The following is an 18,689-nucleotide window of genomic DNA, read 5'->3' as shown; positions in this document are numbered from 1 at the left end:
GCATCATGCCGTACCAATAATTGCATTGTTGTGGTCGCTCAGCAATAAAGTTTCAATTGTCACCAAAATCACCATTCCATCACATGCCCCATCCATTCGGCATAAAAATTCTAGAGAAAATTACACCTATATCCCCTATAGTTTAATAAAATTTCGCACGATACTCCTTTTTAAGGCCTACAATAACTTTCTTAATTGTTTAAAGCACATTACAAATTTCACCAAGGGTCCTATAAGAGGAATTAGTGCTGACTTTAAAAAAAGATGTCATTAATTTGGCCAAAATTTTAAGCACGTACAAATTCACTCATTGACTTGAGTTGGATGAAGGCATGAGAACGAGGCGGAGACATGTTTAGTCTCCATGCCCTAGGCCCCAGCTTTCCAGGACCTCCCCGCCTCCACTCCCGCCCTCAATCCTATCTTCTTCTTTTTTATTCATAAAAAATAAAAATAAAACAAGACAATTTTTTTTTGTAATTGGACTCAATTTATTACAATATGCTAAGTTAAAATTTCAAGTAAAAATTATTTGATCTCATTTATTTTTGAATAGTTTAAAGAAATAGTGATCACGATATCTTATTTACCAAGGTTGAAATTCCAAATGCTTAACAGCAAATTAAGTAAAAATTATTTACGTTCATTTATTTTAGAGCTCAACATGAAATTAAGTAAAAATTATACACAATTATAAGAAAAACAATAATTTTGTTATGAACTGAAACAATTAATCCTTAGTTTCGAGGACTAAGGGCCTCCAAAATTAGAAGGGAGAAGGGACAAAAGATTGATAATTCCTTCATATCATCACAAGCTTCAATTACATACCTATATATAGTATTCCCAGGTCCTAAAGATAAGAATCAAGCAGCAGCAATTAACGAACCTACCCCACTACAGACAACACTAGTTATGACAGAATTGTTAATTTGTTGGCAGACAACATTACTATTGTTATAACAGAATTGCTATAACAAACTATTCCATATTTAATTGTAATTCCTTTAATACCCTTACAGTAACTAATTTACTTAGGCTAGGTTCCTAACAATTCCACCCCTCTTCACAAACACCTTGTCCTCAAGGTGTAGTTATGGTCAACACTTCAGCCTTTGGAAATTCCAAATTACACCAGTCCATTTCCTTCATTTCACCTGTGTGAATTGAAACAATCTGAGCCTCAAATGGCTTCTGCCTGTATCTCAACCACTCTTTAGGCATTCCATTCTCTTTTTTTGGCATAACTAATAGTCGGCGTTCATCAATGCTCTCATGGTTTCTCAAATTAAGGGCCAGGTCTCTCAGTTCATCATGTTGAGTAACTGAGATCTCAAAGCAACTACTATACGTGCCTGCAGCACGAGCCTCTTTCAATAAGGTGAGGAAATTTTTTGTTGGAGAGCTCAATCACAATGGCATAAGCTTCTGTTTCAGGAATACCATGGATTTCCACCCACATATTGATGAGAACATCCAGAGGGATTTTCTTATCCTTAGGAAAACAGCACAGGTCTAAGTAGCACTCCTTGATCTTCTCTGGAAGGTAATTGATACTAATTGCCATTCTGTCAATCAGATTGATTTCATGGGATTCCCCAATACTTTGTCCCTGAGATAGCCTATTTTTAACACTCAACCAAAACATCTCAGTTTGATCTCGCAAAGAAGCTCCAATCACCTTAAGAGCCAAGGGAAGCCTTCCACATTCAGTCACAACCTGCTTGACCGAATTCTCATTAGCAGCTAAAGGAATTGATTTCTGTCCAAAAGCATGGTGACAGAACAAAGACAGGGCATCCTCTTCAATCAGCAATTCCATTTCATAACTCAACACCGTTTGGAATTTAGGCCTTGACACCACAAGAAACTTGCAACCTGGTATTCTACACATAAGCTGATCCACCACGGAGAGTGTCCACACATCATCAAAACAATTAGAGTTCGAGCTTCACTTCTGCACTTAAATTGTGGCATCCATTGGGGAACCACGTAATTCGCATCCAACCTCTCATTGCCCATAATATACCCCCAAATATCCGTCCTTAGTTGCTCCATATTCGGTGACTGCAATACAGTCAGGAACAAAATCCTATCCCTGAAATAACCTGGAGTGCTAATACCGGAATTGATAGCAAGGCAAACAACTCTCCTCCAGGCAGATTGGTGATCAATTATTTCCTTTCTTCTTTCCAAGCCCTTTAAGTAGCCTCCAAGGTAAAATGTGTCAATACCAAGGAAATGCCCCAGACCTTGTGGCATAAAAATAACACCCAAGTGTGCGGCCATCAAGACATCAACATTACCCAATAAAATGTGTCTGAATTGCAAGTGACCTTTGTCGAACTTTCTAAAGAGCCGAAGCGCTTCTCTGTCGTACACCCAAAAGGGGTTCTCCTTCATGACTTCAAATGAAACAACATTAGCATCCTCTGAGTCTGAATGGTCGAGTTCGAAGGGCACGTGGCAACAAGACACTGTGCAGTCGTGGTTGCCGAATCCGCAACCTCGTCCAAACACTGGTTTTTCATTGCTTCCCAATGCGAATTTGGAACCATCTTCACCATGAGCTTCTACCTTCATGGTTTGATTTTCTGCAACCCTCCCTTGACCAAAAACCGAGTTCAGCGACTCTTCCATGAAGCTCTGCACCTTTTTTTCTAAGCAAACGGAGCTCGGTTCAAACTTCGTGACTCTGTCTTCAGTATTCGACTGAGGAACCATGCCGGCGGCGGGTTTCTTAGATGAGGGGGTTGAAGAAGGCTGGAGCACATTGGAAAACTGATAGCGGATTTCAAGAAGGGTCAACCTCTGAAGAATTTCGTCCAGTTTGGTGGACATGGTGTTTTGAGTAGCAATGAAGTGGAATTGATCGGAGGTGAGTTCCGCAGTGGCGGCTTCGATGCAGTCCATAGTGGACATGGAAGAAGCGAAGGCAACCATTGATGCTCTCAATGAAAGCACCAAATGTTATGAACTGAAACAATTAATCCTTAGTTGCAAGGACTAAGGGCCTCCAGAATTAGAAGAGAGAAGGGACAGAAAACTGATAATTCTTTCATATCATCACAAGCTGCAATTACATACCTATATATAGTATTCTTAGGTCCTAAAGATAAGAATCAAGCAGCAGCAATTAACGAACCTATGCCACAACAGACAACACTAGCTATGATAGAATTGCTAATTTGTTGGCAGACAGCATTACTATTGCTATAACAGAGTTGCTATAATAAACTATTCCATAATTCCTTTAATACCCTTACAGTAACTAATTTACTTAGGCTAGGTTCCTAACAAATTTCATGCATAAAACAAACAATAATCCATTAAAATTGTAAGGCTATAATAGTAATTTAAAATATTTATTATATTAGAGAAGTAATGAGGCGGGGACGAGGACTAACATACCTGACCCCATCCTCGAACTTGACTTTCTCAATCAGGAAAAATCCAAACCCAACCCTGGTCAACTTGATTTTTTCCCGTCAAAGTCGGAGTGGGAGACGAGCACACTTGCCATGTCTAGTTGGATGATAGAGTTGAACATCCCTCAACACTAAAGATTAGCAGAAAAGAAGCAACAAGAGGAAATAGTGTGTACAATTGCGGGCAGATGCAGCTAATCTCCCAATGAAGTTGCAAAAAACCTCCAAAACTTTTTACAAATTGCAATTTCAACCTCGATAACATGTAAACAGTCTAAACACCTACTATCATACACTCCACTAAAACATTATTTCTCTCTATCACATTATAATATCATTTATTCCTACAATTATCCCTCTTTTACCCTGTAAGTAGTTTGTTACACTCGGCTAGCAATTGCATCATGCAAGGACAAGATATATTATTGAATGAGGATGACGTTATTGTTTTCTCCTTTCCCATTCAAACCTATCTTTCCACCCTTCATGAACTAAACAATTTACTACCCCAAGTTTTTATAGCCAATTACCCTGGCCATAATTACATCCGCGAGTTCGAGTAAACAACAGATACGATCAACTATCAAATTCTAAATATATGAACACTAAACTAAGCTTGAGAAGGTACTCATCAATAACAACGGTGAAACTTTCCATGAAAACAAAAACACTGGGCAATTAAACAACCACAGGCAAGTGGCACGAAGGTGAGGGTGATCAGAAGAACAGAGTTAGATTTTAAGGCATTCTCCTATTCTTAGAAGTAAAAAAAATACCAAAACATTTGTGAGAAAAAAGTATTGCTACAATTCATATACATAGATTAAAAAAAAGCTTACATGGTTTGGAAAAGGCTTAAAACTAAAACTTACAAGCTATAAAAGGGTGGTGAGAGCAGTGCAGTCAGTTCCGCAGGTATGAAATTGGTCAGAACGCTGAGGCGGGTCATGAACCGTAGTTCCGGCATTAAATCGCACGGGTGTACGGCACGTGGGGCATGCGGCGACCTTGAGGAGCCACGTGTCGACACACGTGCGGTGAAACACGTGGCCGCAAGCGGCGAGCTTTCGGCACCACTGGGCGTTGCGGAAGGCGTCCAAGCAGACGACGCAATGGGAGTCGGGTCGGTTTGCGGATCCTTTGGCGAGCAGAAAGCGGGGGAGGTTGTTGATATCACGAGGGGGGAGGCCGATGGAGGAGGCGGGGGCGGAGGTAACGGAGGGGCGGAAGCGAAGGCGGTGGAAGGCGCCACCGAGGAGGAAGAGGTTGAGGAGGAGGAAGGCGGCGAAGCCGAGGAAGAGGAAGAAGAGGGAGGTGAGAAGGAGCATGATGATGGGCTTGAGGAAGAGGGAAAGGAGGTTGGGGTTAGGTTTTGGTTGGGATTGTGATTGATCTGCAGAAGGAGAAGGCATGGTGATTGAGTGGTGGGAGACGACGGCGTGCAAGTCCAAAATTCTATAATCTGTGGGCAGTGGGTTATTCATTCGGTTCTGGATTCTGGACCTTGACCGTCGCTGCCTCTGTATCCGTTCCAAATTTCTTTCTTCGTTACTCTCCCTCTATATATCATCACTTGCCAACCATTCCTTTAGTCATATAATAATAAATCATATATTTATTTTCTTTTGATTATAATATTATTAAAAATCATTCGGATGCTTTTTTTAACATCGCTTTACCTTTTAATTTTACTTTAATATTAAAAATTCAGTTCTTAATTAAATTTTACTGTCTGCTAGTCAATAAAAGGACAAATGACGAAAACTAAAATTCAAAAGCATTTTAAAATAAATTGTGTTATCTTAATTTGTTGGAGGTAACAAAAATTCGAAAAATAAAATGTTGATCTAGAAACTGTAATTAAACCTATGTAAAAATATTTTTATTACAAAAAGGTTATAGTTTAACCTACTTAAATATGCCTTAGAAAACCTATTTAAATAAATATAAACCAATTATGGCCCGTTTTGTTTAACTCAAGCCCCAAACCTGTTAGCTTAACAAGCGTTACGCATAGTTATACCCAATTCTCTCATTAACGCTGAAAGTCCAAAATCCAAGGTCATTCTTATTCACTATCGTAGACCCATTACTGGATTTGGACCTGAAAAGTGAAAAGCCCAGAATCCACTCTTCCCACTTTTCATACTCCACAATATCTATCCTCTGGCCCGTAAAACATCAAGTTTAAAATATACATTTTTTTCTCTCCAGAAAATAAGCTATTCTCATACCCAAAACTCAAAAGTCAAAAGGATCACTCAAATAAATTTTGTCTCTTTTAATAAAATCTTTCTTATATGCACAATTAGAAAACTGTTAATATACTTAAAGAATTCAGTTATCTAACATATATGTTAGGCATTATCGGTTACAATTTTTCCTTGTAGGTTTTCAGTTAAATAATTCACTTTAAATTTAGTCATGAAATTATTGTCATTATAGTCTTTACCGTCTAGATTTAGTGAAATGTAAAAAAAAAAAAAAATCTATGAAACTATAATTCATTTCATGTAAATATATGTTAATGTTATCATTTAAATCACATGTTCCATGTTATTTTGAGTTTTGAACTAAAATATATGTTAATATTATCATTTAAATCATATGTTGCATGTCATTTTTAGTGACTAAAATGACAACTAATTACAATTTCAAGAACTAAATTATTCATTTAATCTATTGTTTAGTTGTATTTAATGCTATTTCATAATATATTAACATATTAATCTTTTAAGTTGTAAATTGATTTTTTATTTATAAGCAACCATTCCATTTACAAGTAACAAACACTTAAATTTAAGCAAGCTAAATTCTACTCTGCCAGCTTGATTTTAATAAGTAGAAGAAAAAAAGTAACATTTTCTTAGTTTAACCCACCCACTTAAATAATTCCATTGAACCTGTTATGTTTGGTTTGGTTTATTTAAACATGATTAATTAATTTTACCAGTGTACGTTTTAAGAAATTATTTAAAAGAATATAAATTGAAATTAAATTAAGCATGCTATCTGTAACCAAATGTATTCATACAAGGAGGAAGGATTCAGCCATTCAGCCCAAACCAGTTATTATTTTCATGACTTTTTATGTTATTATAATTTAGTGCCCAGACACTATACTTAAGACAAGTTCACAGGTCACAGCCATATCTATTATGGTGGACCAGACGACTCTGAGATTGGACCACGTTTCATTATATAGAAGACAAATTGCAAACTACAAGTTAGCCACCCATGGAAATGGAGAAGCAACATAGCTTTCAGTTAAATACCACTGTTTGCTAGCTTGGCTCACTTCCCAGAATACACTGATAAAGACTTTATAAGTTTATTTATTTCAGTTATTGGAAAATTTTAATATGAGATACAATATTCATGTAGCAATTAATATAACATTATTTTTTATTTATCTTTCTCCACCACTTTATCACTTATTACATTTCAAATTTAAATTTATGTATTTAATTTATTGTACAAGTATCATTTTTCTTTTAAATATTTATAGTTTTATACATTTTCAGAAGCTCATAATATAATTTTTTGAAAGAAGGATTGCTCAAAGGAAGCAACAATTGGCGCCGTCACAGATTCCTAAAGGCGAAAATTTCTCAATTTTGGAAAAATAACAAAAATGCCAAGATTGCTAAAGAAACATGGGACATGTTTTAAGTTTTAACTTTTAAGTATGCTGTGGATTTAAAGTTTAATAAATGATGACCAGTTTTTACAGTAGGAAAAATTGAAGAGAATTATTATGACATCGAGAGAAATTTAAAGGTTTTGATAATTATTTTTCAGATCAAATATATAGTTGAATGAGTAATATGTTTAAAATACTAAATGAGAGAGAGAAGAGAGAGCCTTCTCAATGACAGTACTAAAAGCATTTACTAAAAATTGAAGCAAATAAACTTTATTTCAAGATTAGAACTTTATCCTAAATATCAAGAAGATATTAGGACTTTAAATTTTTACAAAATAATTTTGTGTTACATTTTTTCAAATTATAAAGTAATATTTTCAACTTTGAAAGATACTGTAAGAACTTAATTTTTAGTATTATATATATTTTTATAAATTTCATAAAATCATATAATTTTGTTGAATAAAAAGGTAATTTTTCTTATAAAAAAACTTAAACAAATTAACAATCCCTGAACGTATGACACGGATCACATATGTCATAATCTCATCATAGATTTCTAGATCTCACAACAATGTTTGGTTGGGAAAACAACCAACCAGATTTTTTTTTCATTTTGAAATTATATGTTTTTCCTGGCCACGATTTTATATGTCTCGAACGAGAAAGGACAAAATTATCATTATGCCTAGACACCACCATTTGTGACTTAGCAATTGCAAGTCCAATCCAACTTATTGCCACTATCTGCTTGTGCTCCCTCCTTTCAACGTATGTGGTTGCGGATAATGCTATTGAAGTTTCGTATGTATTAGAATATAAAATATTCCTTGTCTATTATATTTTTAGTAATAGCTTTATGTGAATTAAATAGCATTGATTCTGTTATTATATTTTTAGTAATAGCTTTATGTGAATTAAATAGCATTGATTCTGTAGAATCAAATTGATTCAAAACTATTGTATATATACACACTTGAGACTATGAAATAGGCAAGCCAAATATTCTCTATTATTGTTATTCAATATGGTATCAGTAAGTTTGGTACTGATCTCTCATTCCCAACCTAATCTCTAGCGCCGCCCTCATTCTCGTTACTGAATCCCAAAAACTCTTGAATCTAATTCAACTTTCCTCATCCATGGCTGGCTCGAATCCTCCCTCTCCACCATCTTCTGTTACACATCCTGCACTCACAGTCCCCAACATTACCAATTTTATCAAAGTTAAGTTAGATATAGAAAAGAGTCAGTACAACACTTGGTCAGAATTGTTCAAAATCCATGCAAGAGCCTACCAAGTTATTGATCACATTATTCCCTCCTCTGTTGATGATACACGTGATATATCTCTCAAACAAACAGACCCCAAGCTTTGGTCACGCCTTGATGCTGTTGTTCTCCAATGGATCTACGGAACTATTTCCGATGATTTGCTGAACACAATCATTGAACGTGACACGACGGCAGAAATGGCGTGGAACCGCTTGTTTGAAATCTTCTTTGATAATAAGCATTCCAGAGCACTCTATCTCGAACAAGAATTTTCGCGAGTGCAGATGGAACAATTCACTAATGCTTCATCATACTGTCAACATTTGAAAACACTATCTGATCAATTGTCAAATGTTGGTGCGCCAGTATCAAATGAAAGATTGGTGTTGCAACTTATTTCTGGACTAACAGATGCCTATGCCGCCGTCGGATCACAGATTCGACATGGAGAAACTCTCCCGCCCTTCTACAAAGCCCGTTCAATGATTGTTTTAGAGGAAACAGCAAAGGCGCAAAAGGCTGCAACCGTTACAGACAATTCTGCGTTTCTCGCTTCTCAAGATGTCAGCACTGTTAATAATTCTTCTCAACAGAATTATAACAATACACCAAACAACACCAATCATGGAGGTCGTGGCAGCGACAATACAGCCTCTAACCGCGGTCGTGGTAGCAACCGTGGTGGCCGTGGTAATCGTGGTAGGGGTCGCAACGGAGGTCGCAATAATCGGTCACAATATTACCAATATCCGCAACAACAACAGTGGGCTGTTCCACCTTGGGCTGCACCGTGGCAACCATGGGCCACGCCACCATGTCCGTACCCAACTACGCCAAATTGGCAACATCAGTCCACTCCTCGCCAGCAAGGAATTCTTGGACCAAAGCCTCCACAAGCTCATATGGCAGCCACATAAGCAAATAATGCTCAACCATCATATGCATCAACCGACATTCAAGCTGCGATGCATACTCTTTCTATGGCTCCTCCTGATGATCAGTGGTACATGGATACCGGGGCCACCTCTCACATGACTGCAAATGGAGGTAATCTCACTTCTTATTCCAATATGAGCAATAATATTATCGTTGGTAGTGGTCATAATATTCCAGTTATTGGTCGAGGAAATGCATTAATCCCAAATTCTCACCACCCCTTAACCCTACATAATGTCTTACATGCACCTCAGTTAATTAAAAATCTTGTTTCTGTAAGAAAATTTACCATTGACAATGATATTTCTGTTGAATTTGATCCATTTGGTTTTTCTGTGAAGGATTTTCAGACAGGGATTATTTTAATGAGATGTGATAGCTCAGGCGATCTATATCCACTCACCTCAAGACCAACCACTACCTACCCATCCAATTTTGTCGCTTTATCCAAAGAATTATGGCACAATCGTTTAGGACATCCAGGCATTCCAGTTTTTAATTCTCTACAAAGAAACAATTTTATTTTATGTAATAAGCTTCCAAAGCATTATTTTTGTCATTCCTGTCCTCTTGGAAAACACACAAAATTACCTTTTTATGAATCTTCTTCTTATACTATGATGCCTTTTGATATTGTTCACAGTGATATTTGGACGTCCCCTGTGCTCAGCTCAGGTGGACATCGTTATTATGCTTTGTTCCTAGATGACTTCACGAATTTTTTGTGGACTTTTCCAATTGCAAATAAATCTCAAGTCCATTCCATCTTTATTCAGTTCCGTGCTCATATTAAAACACAATTTGAAAGAGAAATCAAATGTTTTCAATGTGATAATGGAAAAGAATATGACAATGCACATTTTCATAAATTTTGTGAACTAAATGGAATGACGTTTCGATTCTCTTGTCCATACACCTCACCCCAAAATGGAAAAGCCGAAAGAAAAATTCGCACCATCAATAATATCATTCGCACCCTCCTGGCCCATGCTTCTCTCCCATCTCATTTTTGGCATCATGCACTACAGATGGCTACTTACCTCCTCAACATACTCCCTAACAAAAAGCTTGCCCTACAAACCCCTACTAAAATTCTCTACCAAAAAGATCCGTCATATTCTCACCTTAAAGTTTTTGGTTGTCTCTGTTACCCTCTTATTCCCTCTGTAACTAGAAATAAATTACAGCCTCGCTCAACTCCATGCGTCTTTTTAGGTTATCCTTCAAATCACCGAGGTTATAAATGTTATGAGTTGTCGAGTCGTAAAATTATTCTTTGTAGGCATGTTACTTTTGATGAAAATACGTTTCCGTTTTCTGCCTTGAATGCTCCTCCAACCTCTAGTTATGATTTTTTGGATACAAGCGACACACCATTTCTTAAAACCGACCCAACCCCTTCACCCCTCATGACACCAACGCCTAACCAACATTCCCCTCATCCAAATACTACCCCATTACCAACACCTATCTCATTACCCAATCGCACTACTACGACCCCCACCTCCCAACATATGCCATCATCAACCTCTGTCCCTTCCTCCACACAAACTACCGAACCAATCAGCTCATCGTCACCATCACCCCCTTCCCCTCAAATGACCACTAGAGCACAACATGGCATTATTAAGCCTCGCAAACTTTTCAATCTCCACGCATCAGCTTCACACTCAATTTCTCCCTTGCCTACCAATCCCATTAATGCATTACAAGATCCTAATTGGAAAATGGCCATGACCGACGAATATAATGCTCTTATTGAAAATAAGACGTGGGACTTAGTGCCCCGTCCAACTGATGCTAATGTTATCCGAAGTTTGTGGATTTTCAGGCATAAAAAGAAAGCTGATGGTTCATTTGAAAGGTACAAGGCTCGGCTAGTAGGTAATGGTTCGAATCAACAGACTGGTGTCGATTGCGGAGAAACCTTTAGTCCCGTAGTTAAACCAGCAACTATTCGAACGGTTCTCAGTATTGCTCTTTCCAAATCATGGGGTCTTCATCAGTTGGATGTCAAAAATGCTTTCCTACATGGTAATCTCAATGAAACCGTGTACATGTACCAACCTGCTGGCTTCCGCGATCCGCAATACCCTGATTATGTATGCTTGTTGAAGAAGTCTCTCTATGGTCTTAAACAAGCACCTCGTGCTTGGTACCAACGCTTCACTGATTTTGTTGCTACCTTGGGCTTTTCTCATAGTATATGTGATAACTCATTATTCACCTACCACAATGGCAATGACACGGCCTACATCCTTCTTTATGTAGATGATATCATTCTCACTGCATCCTCTGACACTCTACGCCAATCTATCATGTCTAAACTGAGTTCCGAATTTGCTATGAAAGATTTGGGTCCTCTTAGTTATTTTCTAGGTATCTCAGTTACCCGGCATTCCAGTGGTATGTTTCTCTCTCAACATAAATATGCTGAAGAAATCATTGAGAGAGCTTCCATGTCCTCCTGCAAACCGGTTTCAACTCCAGTGGATACAAAAGCAAAACTCAGTGGAACCTCTGGCAACCCATATCATGATCCATCTGAATATAGAAGTCTTGCTGGTGCTTTGCAATACCTTACTTTCACAAGACCTGATATTTCTTATGCCGTTCAGCAAGTATGTCTTTTCATGCATGATCCAAGAACACAACACATGAATGCCTTGAAGCGAATCATTCGATACATCAAAGGCACCATCACTCACGGTTTACATCTCTCTCCCTCCTCAGTTGACAAACTCACCACATATACTGATGCTGACTGGGGGGGATGTCCGGACACCCACAGGTCCACGTCCGGTTATTGTGTTTATCTTGGAGATAATTTAGTTTCATGGTCTGCCAAACGTCAACCAACTCTTTCTCGTTCTAGTGCAGAGGCAGAGTATCGTGGTGTTGCTAACGTTGTCTCTGAATCCTGTTGGCTTCGAAATTTACTCTTAGAACTTCAGTGTCCTATTGCGAAAGCCACACTAGTATATTGTGACAATGTTAGTGCTGTCTACTTATCAGGAAATCCCATTCAACACCAACGCACTAAACACATTGAAATGGATATTCATTTTGTGCGTGAAAAGGTTGCTCGTGGCCAGATACGCGTTCTACATGTTCCTTCACGCTACCAAATAGCTGACATTTTCACAAAGGGCCTTCCGCTACAGCTATTCAGTGACTTCAGAGATAGTCTCAACATTCGTCCTCCTCCCGTTTCGACTACGGGGGTGTATTAGAATATAAAATATTCCTTGTCTATTATATTTTTAGTAATAGCTTTATGTGAATTAAATAGCATTGAATAGCATTGATTCTGTTATTATATTTTTAGTAATAGCTTTATGTGAATTAAATAGCATTGATTCTGTAGAATCAAATTGATTCAAAACTATTGTATATATACACACTTGAGACTATGAAATAGGCAAGCCAAATATTCTCTATTATTGTTATTCAATAGTATGATACCACTTTATCAGCTAAAGACTAAAGTTAAACTCAATCATGCAACATTACAGTGCAAACATAATTATTATTTGTCCTTTGATAAGTCTAAACTTGCATCACAATTCAAAGGGAGAGGCAAGTTTATAAATATCTAATAGACGCTTACACTCTCATCAACAATTCTTGTCGCGCTTCTTTTAGACTTAAATATAAATCAATTAATTGAATTTTTAGTTCTTATTTTTTTTTCGAAACTTGATTTTCAGTCCATAAATTTTTGTTTACCTTATCAAGGTTTCTAAACTTGTAAATTTCAAAAAAAAAATTAGGAACTATAAATTTATCCGTGTAAGTTACTTTGATTTGGATTTCGGTATTTTAAAATTCAATATTTAAGTTCAATAATTAAAAAAAAAAAACAATTTTGATCCCTTGTACTAGGATTATAATTTTGTGGGATGAATGTCGATATATTGAAAGGACTGAAACTAAAATAAATTAAAATAGAATAAAGACAAAAAAAAAATCAAATTTTAAAGCATAAATATCAAAATCAGAAATAAAGTAAATTGTAAGAAAAAAAATGTAGAGGTAAGAATGGGAGATCTAATTTGTGTTACAAAACTATTTAACTTGTTTTCTTCATGCATTAGATTAGTTCTTAAAATTAAAAAAGAAGGTAAATTTAATCCTTTTCTTTACAGAAGATAGACTTAATCTTATACTTTAATAATTGTCATTTTTTTTAGTATCTGAGATTAATATAATGGGTTAATCAATTTAGTTATTATTAATTTAATTGTTAAATTTAAAAACTAAAATTATATCTGATTTTCCAATCATTTATATTACGAGCGGGATTAATTTCTAACCTAATTGGGAAACACAGTTGATCTTTAACCCAAAGAAAACTCATTTTTGTGATTTTCCATTTTTATAGGTGTGTTTGTATTCATGTTTGCTTCCGTTGAACATTTAAATACTTTGCAAGAGGGATTTCCATTTAATGTGCATTAAAAAGTAGGAAATCCATCAACTGAACACACTATATTTCACTTCAAACCAAGTTTCAAATAAAAGTGATATTAGAGTAGCTTTTAAAACTTAGATTTCTAAACTGTAGTTCATTCAAACCTATGTCAGTTAACTTTAAGTCAAATATATTCTAAAACTATATTTACTTCATTATTCCAACTCTTTTTCCTGCAAAAATGCTTTTACTTCTTCAAGATGACACAGTTCATAATATATGTATTAAGAAATCTAGTTGAATTGATTGATAAGGTGTAATTATTGTAACCTCTTAACATATGTCCACAATTATACTATGAATAAAATATGAAGTTCATAATATATATGCAAACGCCGTTTCATTTCATAAACTAAGCACACTAATCAATCTTAAGGACCCAGATATAATTGTCGGAACACTAATCAATTTCAATTTTGTATACTGGTTTCTTGCCACTGGCATCTGTGTTGATATTTAAAGAGGATGGTACGTGAAGAGAAGGGTTAGGTGCACAAATTACAGCAGACAGCGGCATCCAACCGTTCCCGTGAGCGTATTAACATCAGCCATCAATGTGTTACTGTTAGACCACTTTGAACACTCCTTCTATTTAATGCAAACCCCTTCATGCATCCACGACTCCCTTGCCTGCTAATTTCCGTTAACATTTCCAAATCAACTCCACCAAGGACCAAAGTGTGGAGAACCATTCCCATTTTGAATTTGAATTTTCATTTCCACCCATTATGAATGCTATATAAATAAGGTCCCAGATATGCATTTAATACAGGACCCAAAACACTGCTCACTGCTAACCTTTTCCATAAAGATACATTCATGGCCTTTATTAAAGTTCACATTATTTCCCCCCCCACGTCATTTTCTTCCCTCTGGGATAAGTGACGCAGAGGTTCCTACTACTTGCTACCAAAATTAAATTCGTTACATTTTCTTGGCCCAACATGTGAAAACATAGACTGGATTTTCGGTAAGTAATTTTGGAATCAACTCTGAAGGAAAAGGACCAAAGCCTTAGAAAATATGTTGAACCAATTTATAGTAGTTTTTTACAGTTGGCATAGTGTACAAAAAAAAAATCCAGTTCTCCGGGGCTTTGATGTTTGACTTTCGGTTGTTCATGTCATGCATCACTAGAAATGGTTAGTGTCCTTACATTAGAATTCAACACCAAACTTAACAAAAAAAAATGAATTCAACACCAAAAGCAATTTTAGTTTGAAGGATTTCTTCACATTATTGCAAGAACGTATCTGCTGGTCATAAGATTTAAGAAAATCGGAGAAAATTTACAAAATATTACAAGATTGCAGTATCAAGTGAAAACTGAAATGTAAATATTTGACTGAGAAATCACCGGTGGGGAAACAAAAGAATCTTTCTTCTACATTTTTTTACCCTCAACGGAGGTGGACTCAGATTCAATGGAACAGCAACAAACTCAAAGCAGAAACACTGTATTCAGATTTCCCAACTCATCTCACTTTTCAATCTCTCTTGCACCTTTCTACCACTAACATTCTATTTTAAACAAATTTAGATTCCAGAATTTTAGATAAAGGAAGCAAAAAATGGTTCCAAAAATAAACAAAGAGGTAAAGAGAGAAACTAGAGGTTGGAAGCAGAGTGAACAACCTTATTCTGTCTTCCTCCTGTGAGCCAAAGCAAAGTCCTTCTAGCAAAAGATGGCGCCCTAGCTTGAGAAGAATCCATACTATAACAACTCTGGTTTTCTTCATCATAATCGAACTCAGTCCCTCTTCCATTCTCCCACTTTCCAATATCCATCTCAGACATAGTACTCCTTGTATCAAACTTGCAATTCTTGCCCTTCAAATCATCATCATCAGCACTACCAGAAGCAGCAGCAACAACACTAGATTTCACCGGGAATCGAAACGAAACAGCCCTTCTAGATGAATCTGCCCCAGCATTTGGCTTATCCTTCTTCCCCCTAAGCCAAATCTTTGATATAGAAAAACTCTCCTTTCTGCTCCTTCCGATGGCAGCAGCACTGTTCCCATTACAAGTTGTGCTTGCAGTTGTAGCCCCAGTACTAGCAGCATCATCCTCAACTATAGTTGTTGCATCAAACCCTGCAAACTTGAAATCCCTTCTGGATTCACAGTCACATTCTGACATTGCAGGCCTGTGCCCTGGTGTCAAAGGCAAACCAGACTTCTTCTTACTTGATTGCTTCTTGATTGGAGTTCTTATAGGTACTTGCAATGAAGAACTCTCATCCATAACATAAGCAAAAGACCCCATAGAAAAACACCTTCTAGCATCCACATTGTTGATACTACTAGTCCCTTCCCCACCTCCATCTCCACCTCCACCTCCACCATCCACACTTCTGAACTTCCCCAGCTTAACAGTAACAACCTTTTCCACACCATTTTGCACTGTTGGATCAGGAATTTCACTAAACAACTCACCTGATTTCAAATCCACACGGGTTGATCCAAATTCACTATCTCCACGGCAACCAAGGCGAGAATTTGCGGTGATAACCGAACTAGTCCTTCCAACAGCAGCAGCAGCAGGCTCTCTTTCAGGAACAATCTCCCTGGAGCTCTCACTACTCCCAGATTCAAGGACAAGAACAATAGGAGAACATGCGTTGCTTGCAGAGAATTCAGGGAGCAAGGTGGCTCTACAAAGAGGACAAGTAGAGTGAGACAAGAGCCAGGTGTCAATACACTCCATGTGAAAAGCGTGGCTACATTTTGGCAGCAACCTGAGCTTGTCCTCAGGCTCAAACTCACACAAACAAACGGCACAGTCAAAGGGGTACTTCTTGAGTCCTATGATGGCCTTGTAGAGGAACACAGGGAGGGTGTCAATGAAGGACTGGTCAACCCCAGCATCATGGAGGTGGAAGAGTTGCTGCAATTGGCCTTGGAGAGCAGTGACATTGTCCAATTCATCAGGCTCTCTAGTTTGGGGTCTCCACAGGAATCTAACCAGAAGGTGCAGCAAACCAGAAATGAAGAAAACAATGGCCAGAATTATGATGATCAGAAGGATGCTTGGACTAACCTTCAAGGCCCTATCGTTGAAACTGAAACTATCAGATCGAACAGTTGGTGGGAAAGGTGGGGTAGGCTCTGAGAGAAAATATGGTGGCTGTTCTGGTGGAGACACAAAAACATCACTCCTAAAACCCATGTTGCTGAGTCAGAGAAAACTCACAACAAAAAGGTTGCAACTTTTTTCAAGTGCAAATAGGATCACACAGTTTTAAGACACCATCTTGTGCCATAGACAAAAGGGGGCAAGTGAGGTGAGACTGTGAGAGTACTATTTTTTTTTTTTCCGGTTGGATGCTAAAGAAAAAAAGTGGCAGGGGAAGGCACCACGTAAGGGCAGTGCTTTTTGATGGAGACAAATGTTTGTTTTGTTTTTTTTGGCTTTAGATTTGAGTCTGGAAGTCAAAAAAGATGAGGTGGGAGTGGGACGATGAGTTCCTTCCTTGGAGCAGGGATTTTAAAAGGGGTGCTCAACGAAGAATATTATAGTGATTTGCAACTTGCAAGTCTTGATGAACAATTTTTGAATGATAATGACACACAAATCTGTCACCGTGTGAAATTTAATGAGATTAGCTTGGACCTTTGAACAAAAAATCACCCTCCGGCATAACTAGCGGTTGCTTCTTGTTGCCCATGATACAGTTACTTTAACATTTTTCAAATTAGTGGATTTGTAATGCAAAAAAATAAAATCTAATAAATATATAGTAACTCATAAATAATTAATAAATGCAAACTACTTTTAAATTATATTATTTCATTTATTGCCTTTTTCGGTGAGTACTAGTTTTATAGTGTAAAAGTTTTTCCATAATCAATCAATTAATAATTATTATTAATATATTTTTAAAATAGTTTTTATAAAAGTCAATGACTTTAAACTAAACTAAAGTATAACAGTTTGTAATTAAATGACTGTCAATAAATCAATGGAATGAATGTTATTTTTTCTAAGTACACTTACAATTTTATTTAAATGGAATGAATGTCAATAAATAAAAATGTTATTAGAAAAGAAATTAATACACCCAGAAACACAGCCACAGCCATTGAACTTTCACCCTTGCCTAACCTGTGAACCAAAAATCTGCAACAGTGAACGCTAGTCCTGCTAGTTGACTTCTATAAGGAGCCTTACCCTGCATCAACCCCAATGCCCAATTAATGTCCCCGAATTAAGATATACTCCTGCTACTACTACTACTTCTAATTAATTAATGGATGTCAGAAGAAAATAATACTCGTAAGTATGCATTTGCTTTTGCGTGGAAATGTGAAACCCGATAATATTGTTTTTCCTCATTTTCCTATAGTTTAACGTTGGGTTATGATTCTGGTTCACATTCTTTTGGGTTCTTCTATTCGGTTTCCAATCTGAAATCCAAGGATCTGGCCCCATGGCTCAAGTGAATAAAAACAAAACAAAGCTTATTGGGAGGGAGAGACACGAGACATAAGGAAATAAAGAATTGAATTAGGAGACATTGGATACGGTAAAGTAAATAAAACAAGTCAATATATAAAGCCTAAAGGGTGAGCTTTCTGGAATCCATAATCTGGGAAAGTGCCCTATTTTTTTATTTTTTGTTTTCAATTTGTCTTTATGGGGATCTCGTACCCAGCTTCCCTGCTGCATAACAGTCAACGCACTATAACGAAATGCATTTGAAGAAGAGAAATGGGTAATGGGTTACATGACATGTAAATGATGTAATTTTCTTTTGATATGTTTTTCAATTTTCTTGCCTTTTTATTTCACTTTACACAATTTTTATATATTAGATATAGAAAATGTCACGTGCATTTGTCAAAGTTTACAGTGAAACTTATAAATAACCTAACAATAAAGGAACGTAAGCAATAAATGGAATCATTAATTACATTTTACTCATAAA

At 36.8% G+C, this 18,689-nt stretch overlaps 2 protein-coding genes and 1 pseudogene across 2 annotated transcripts; all 3 read right to left on the bottom strand.

The window, feature by feature from the left end:
* Positions 1-694: 694 nt before the first annotated feature.
* LOC114382811 lies at positions 695-3,819 on the bottom strand (annotated as a pseudogene).
* Positions 3,820-4,061: 242 nt separating this feature from the next.
* LOC114382814 (RING-H2 finger protein ATL56-like) lies at positions 4,062-5,035 on the bottom strand. The gene has a single exon (XM_028342447.1). It carries the CDS (start codon positions 4,910-4,912, stop codon positions 4,304-4,306), a length of 609 nt encoding a protein of 202 aa, XP_028198248.1. The 5' UTR covers positions 4,913-5,035; the 3' UTR covers positions 4,062-4,303.
* A 10,012-nt stretch (positions 5,036-15,047) lies between these two features.
* Positions 15,048-17,413, bottom strand: LOC114380960 (RING-H2 finger protein ATL13-like). The gene has a single exon (XM_028340106.1). It carries the CDS (start codon positions 16,928-16,930, stop codon positions 15,368-15,370), a length of 1,563 nt encoding a protein of 520 aa, XP_028195907.1. The 5' UTR covers positions 16,931-17,413; the 3' UTR covers positions 15,048-15,367.
* Positions 17,414-18,689: the final 1,276 nt, after the last annotated feature.

This window comes from Glycine soja, chromosome 13, assembly GCF_004193775.1.
Source record: "Glycine soja cultivar W05 chromosome 13, ASM419377v2, whole genome shotgun sequence".
NCBI classification, from domain to species: Eukaryota; Viridiplantae; Streptophyta; class Magnoliopsida; order Fabales; family Fabaceae; genus Glycine; species Glycine soja.
The sequence above is the reverse complement of the archived record's forward strand: the minus strand, read 5'-3'. Positions and strand labels throughout refer to the sequence as shown.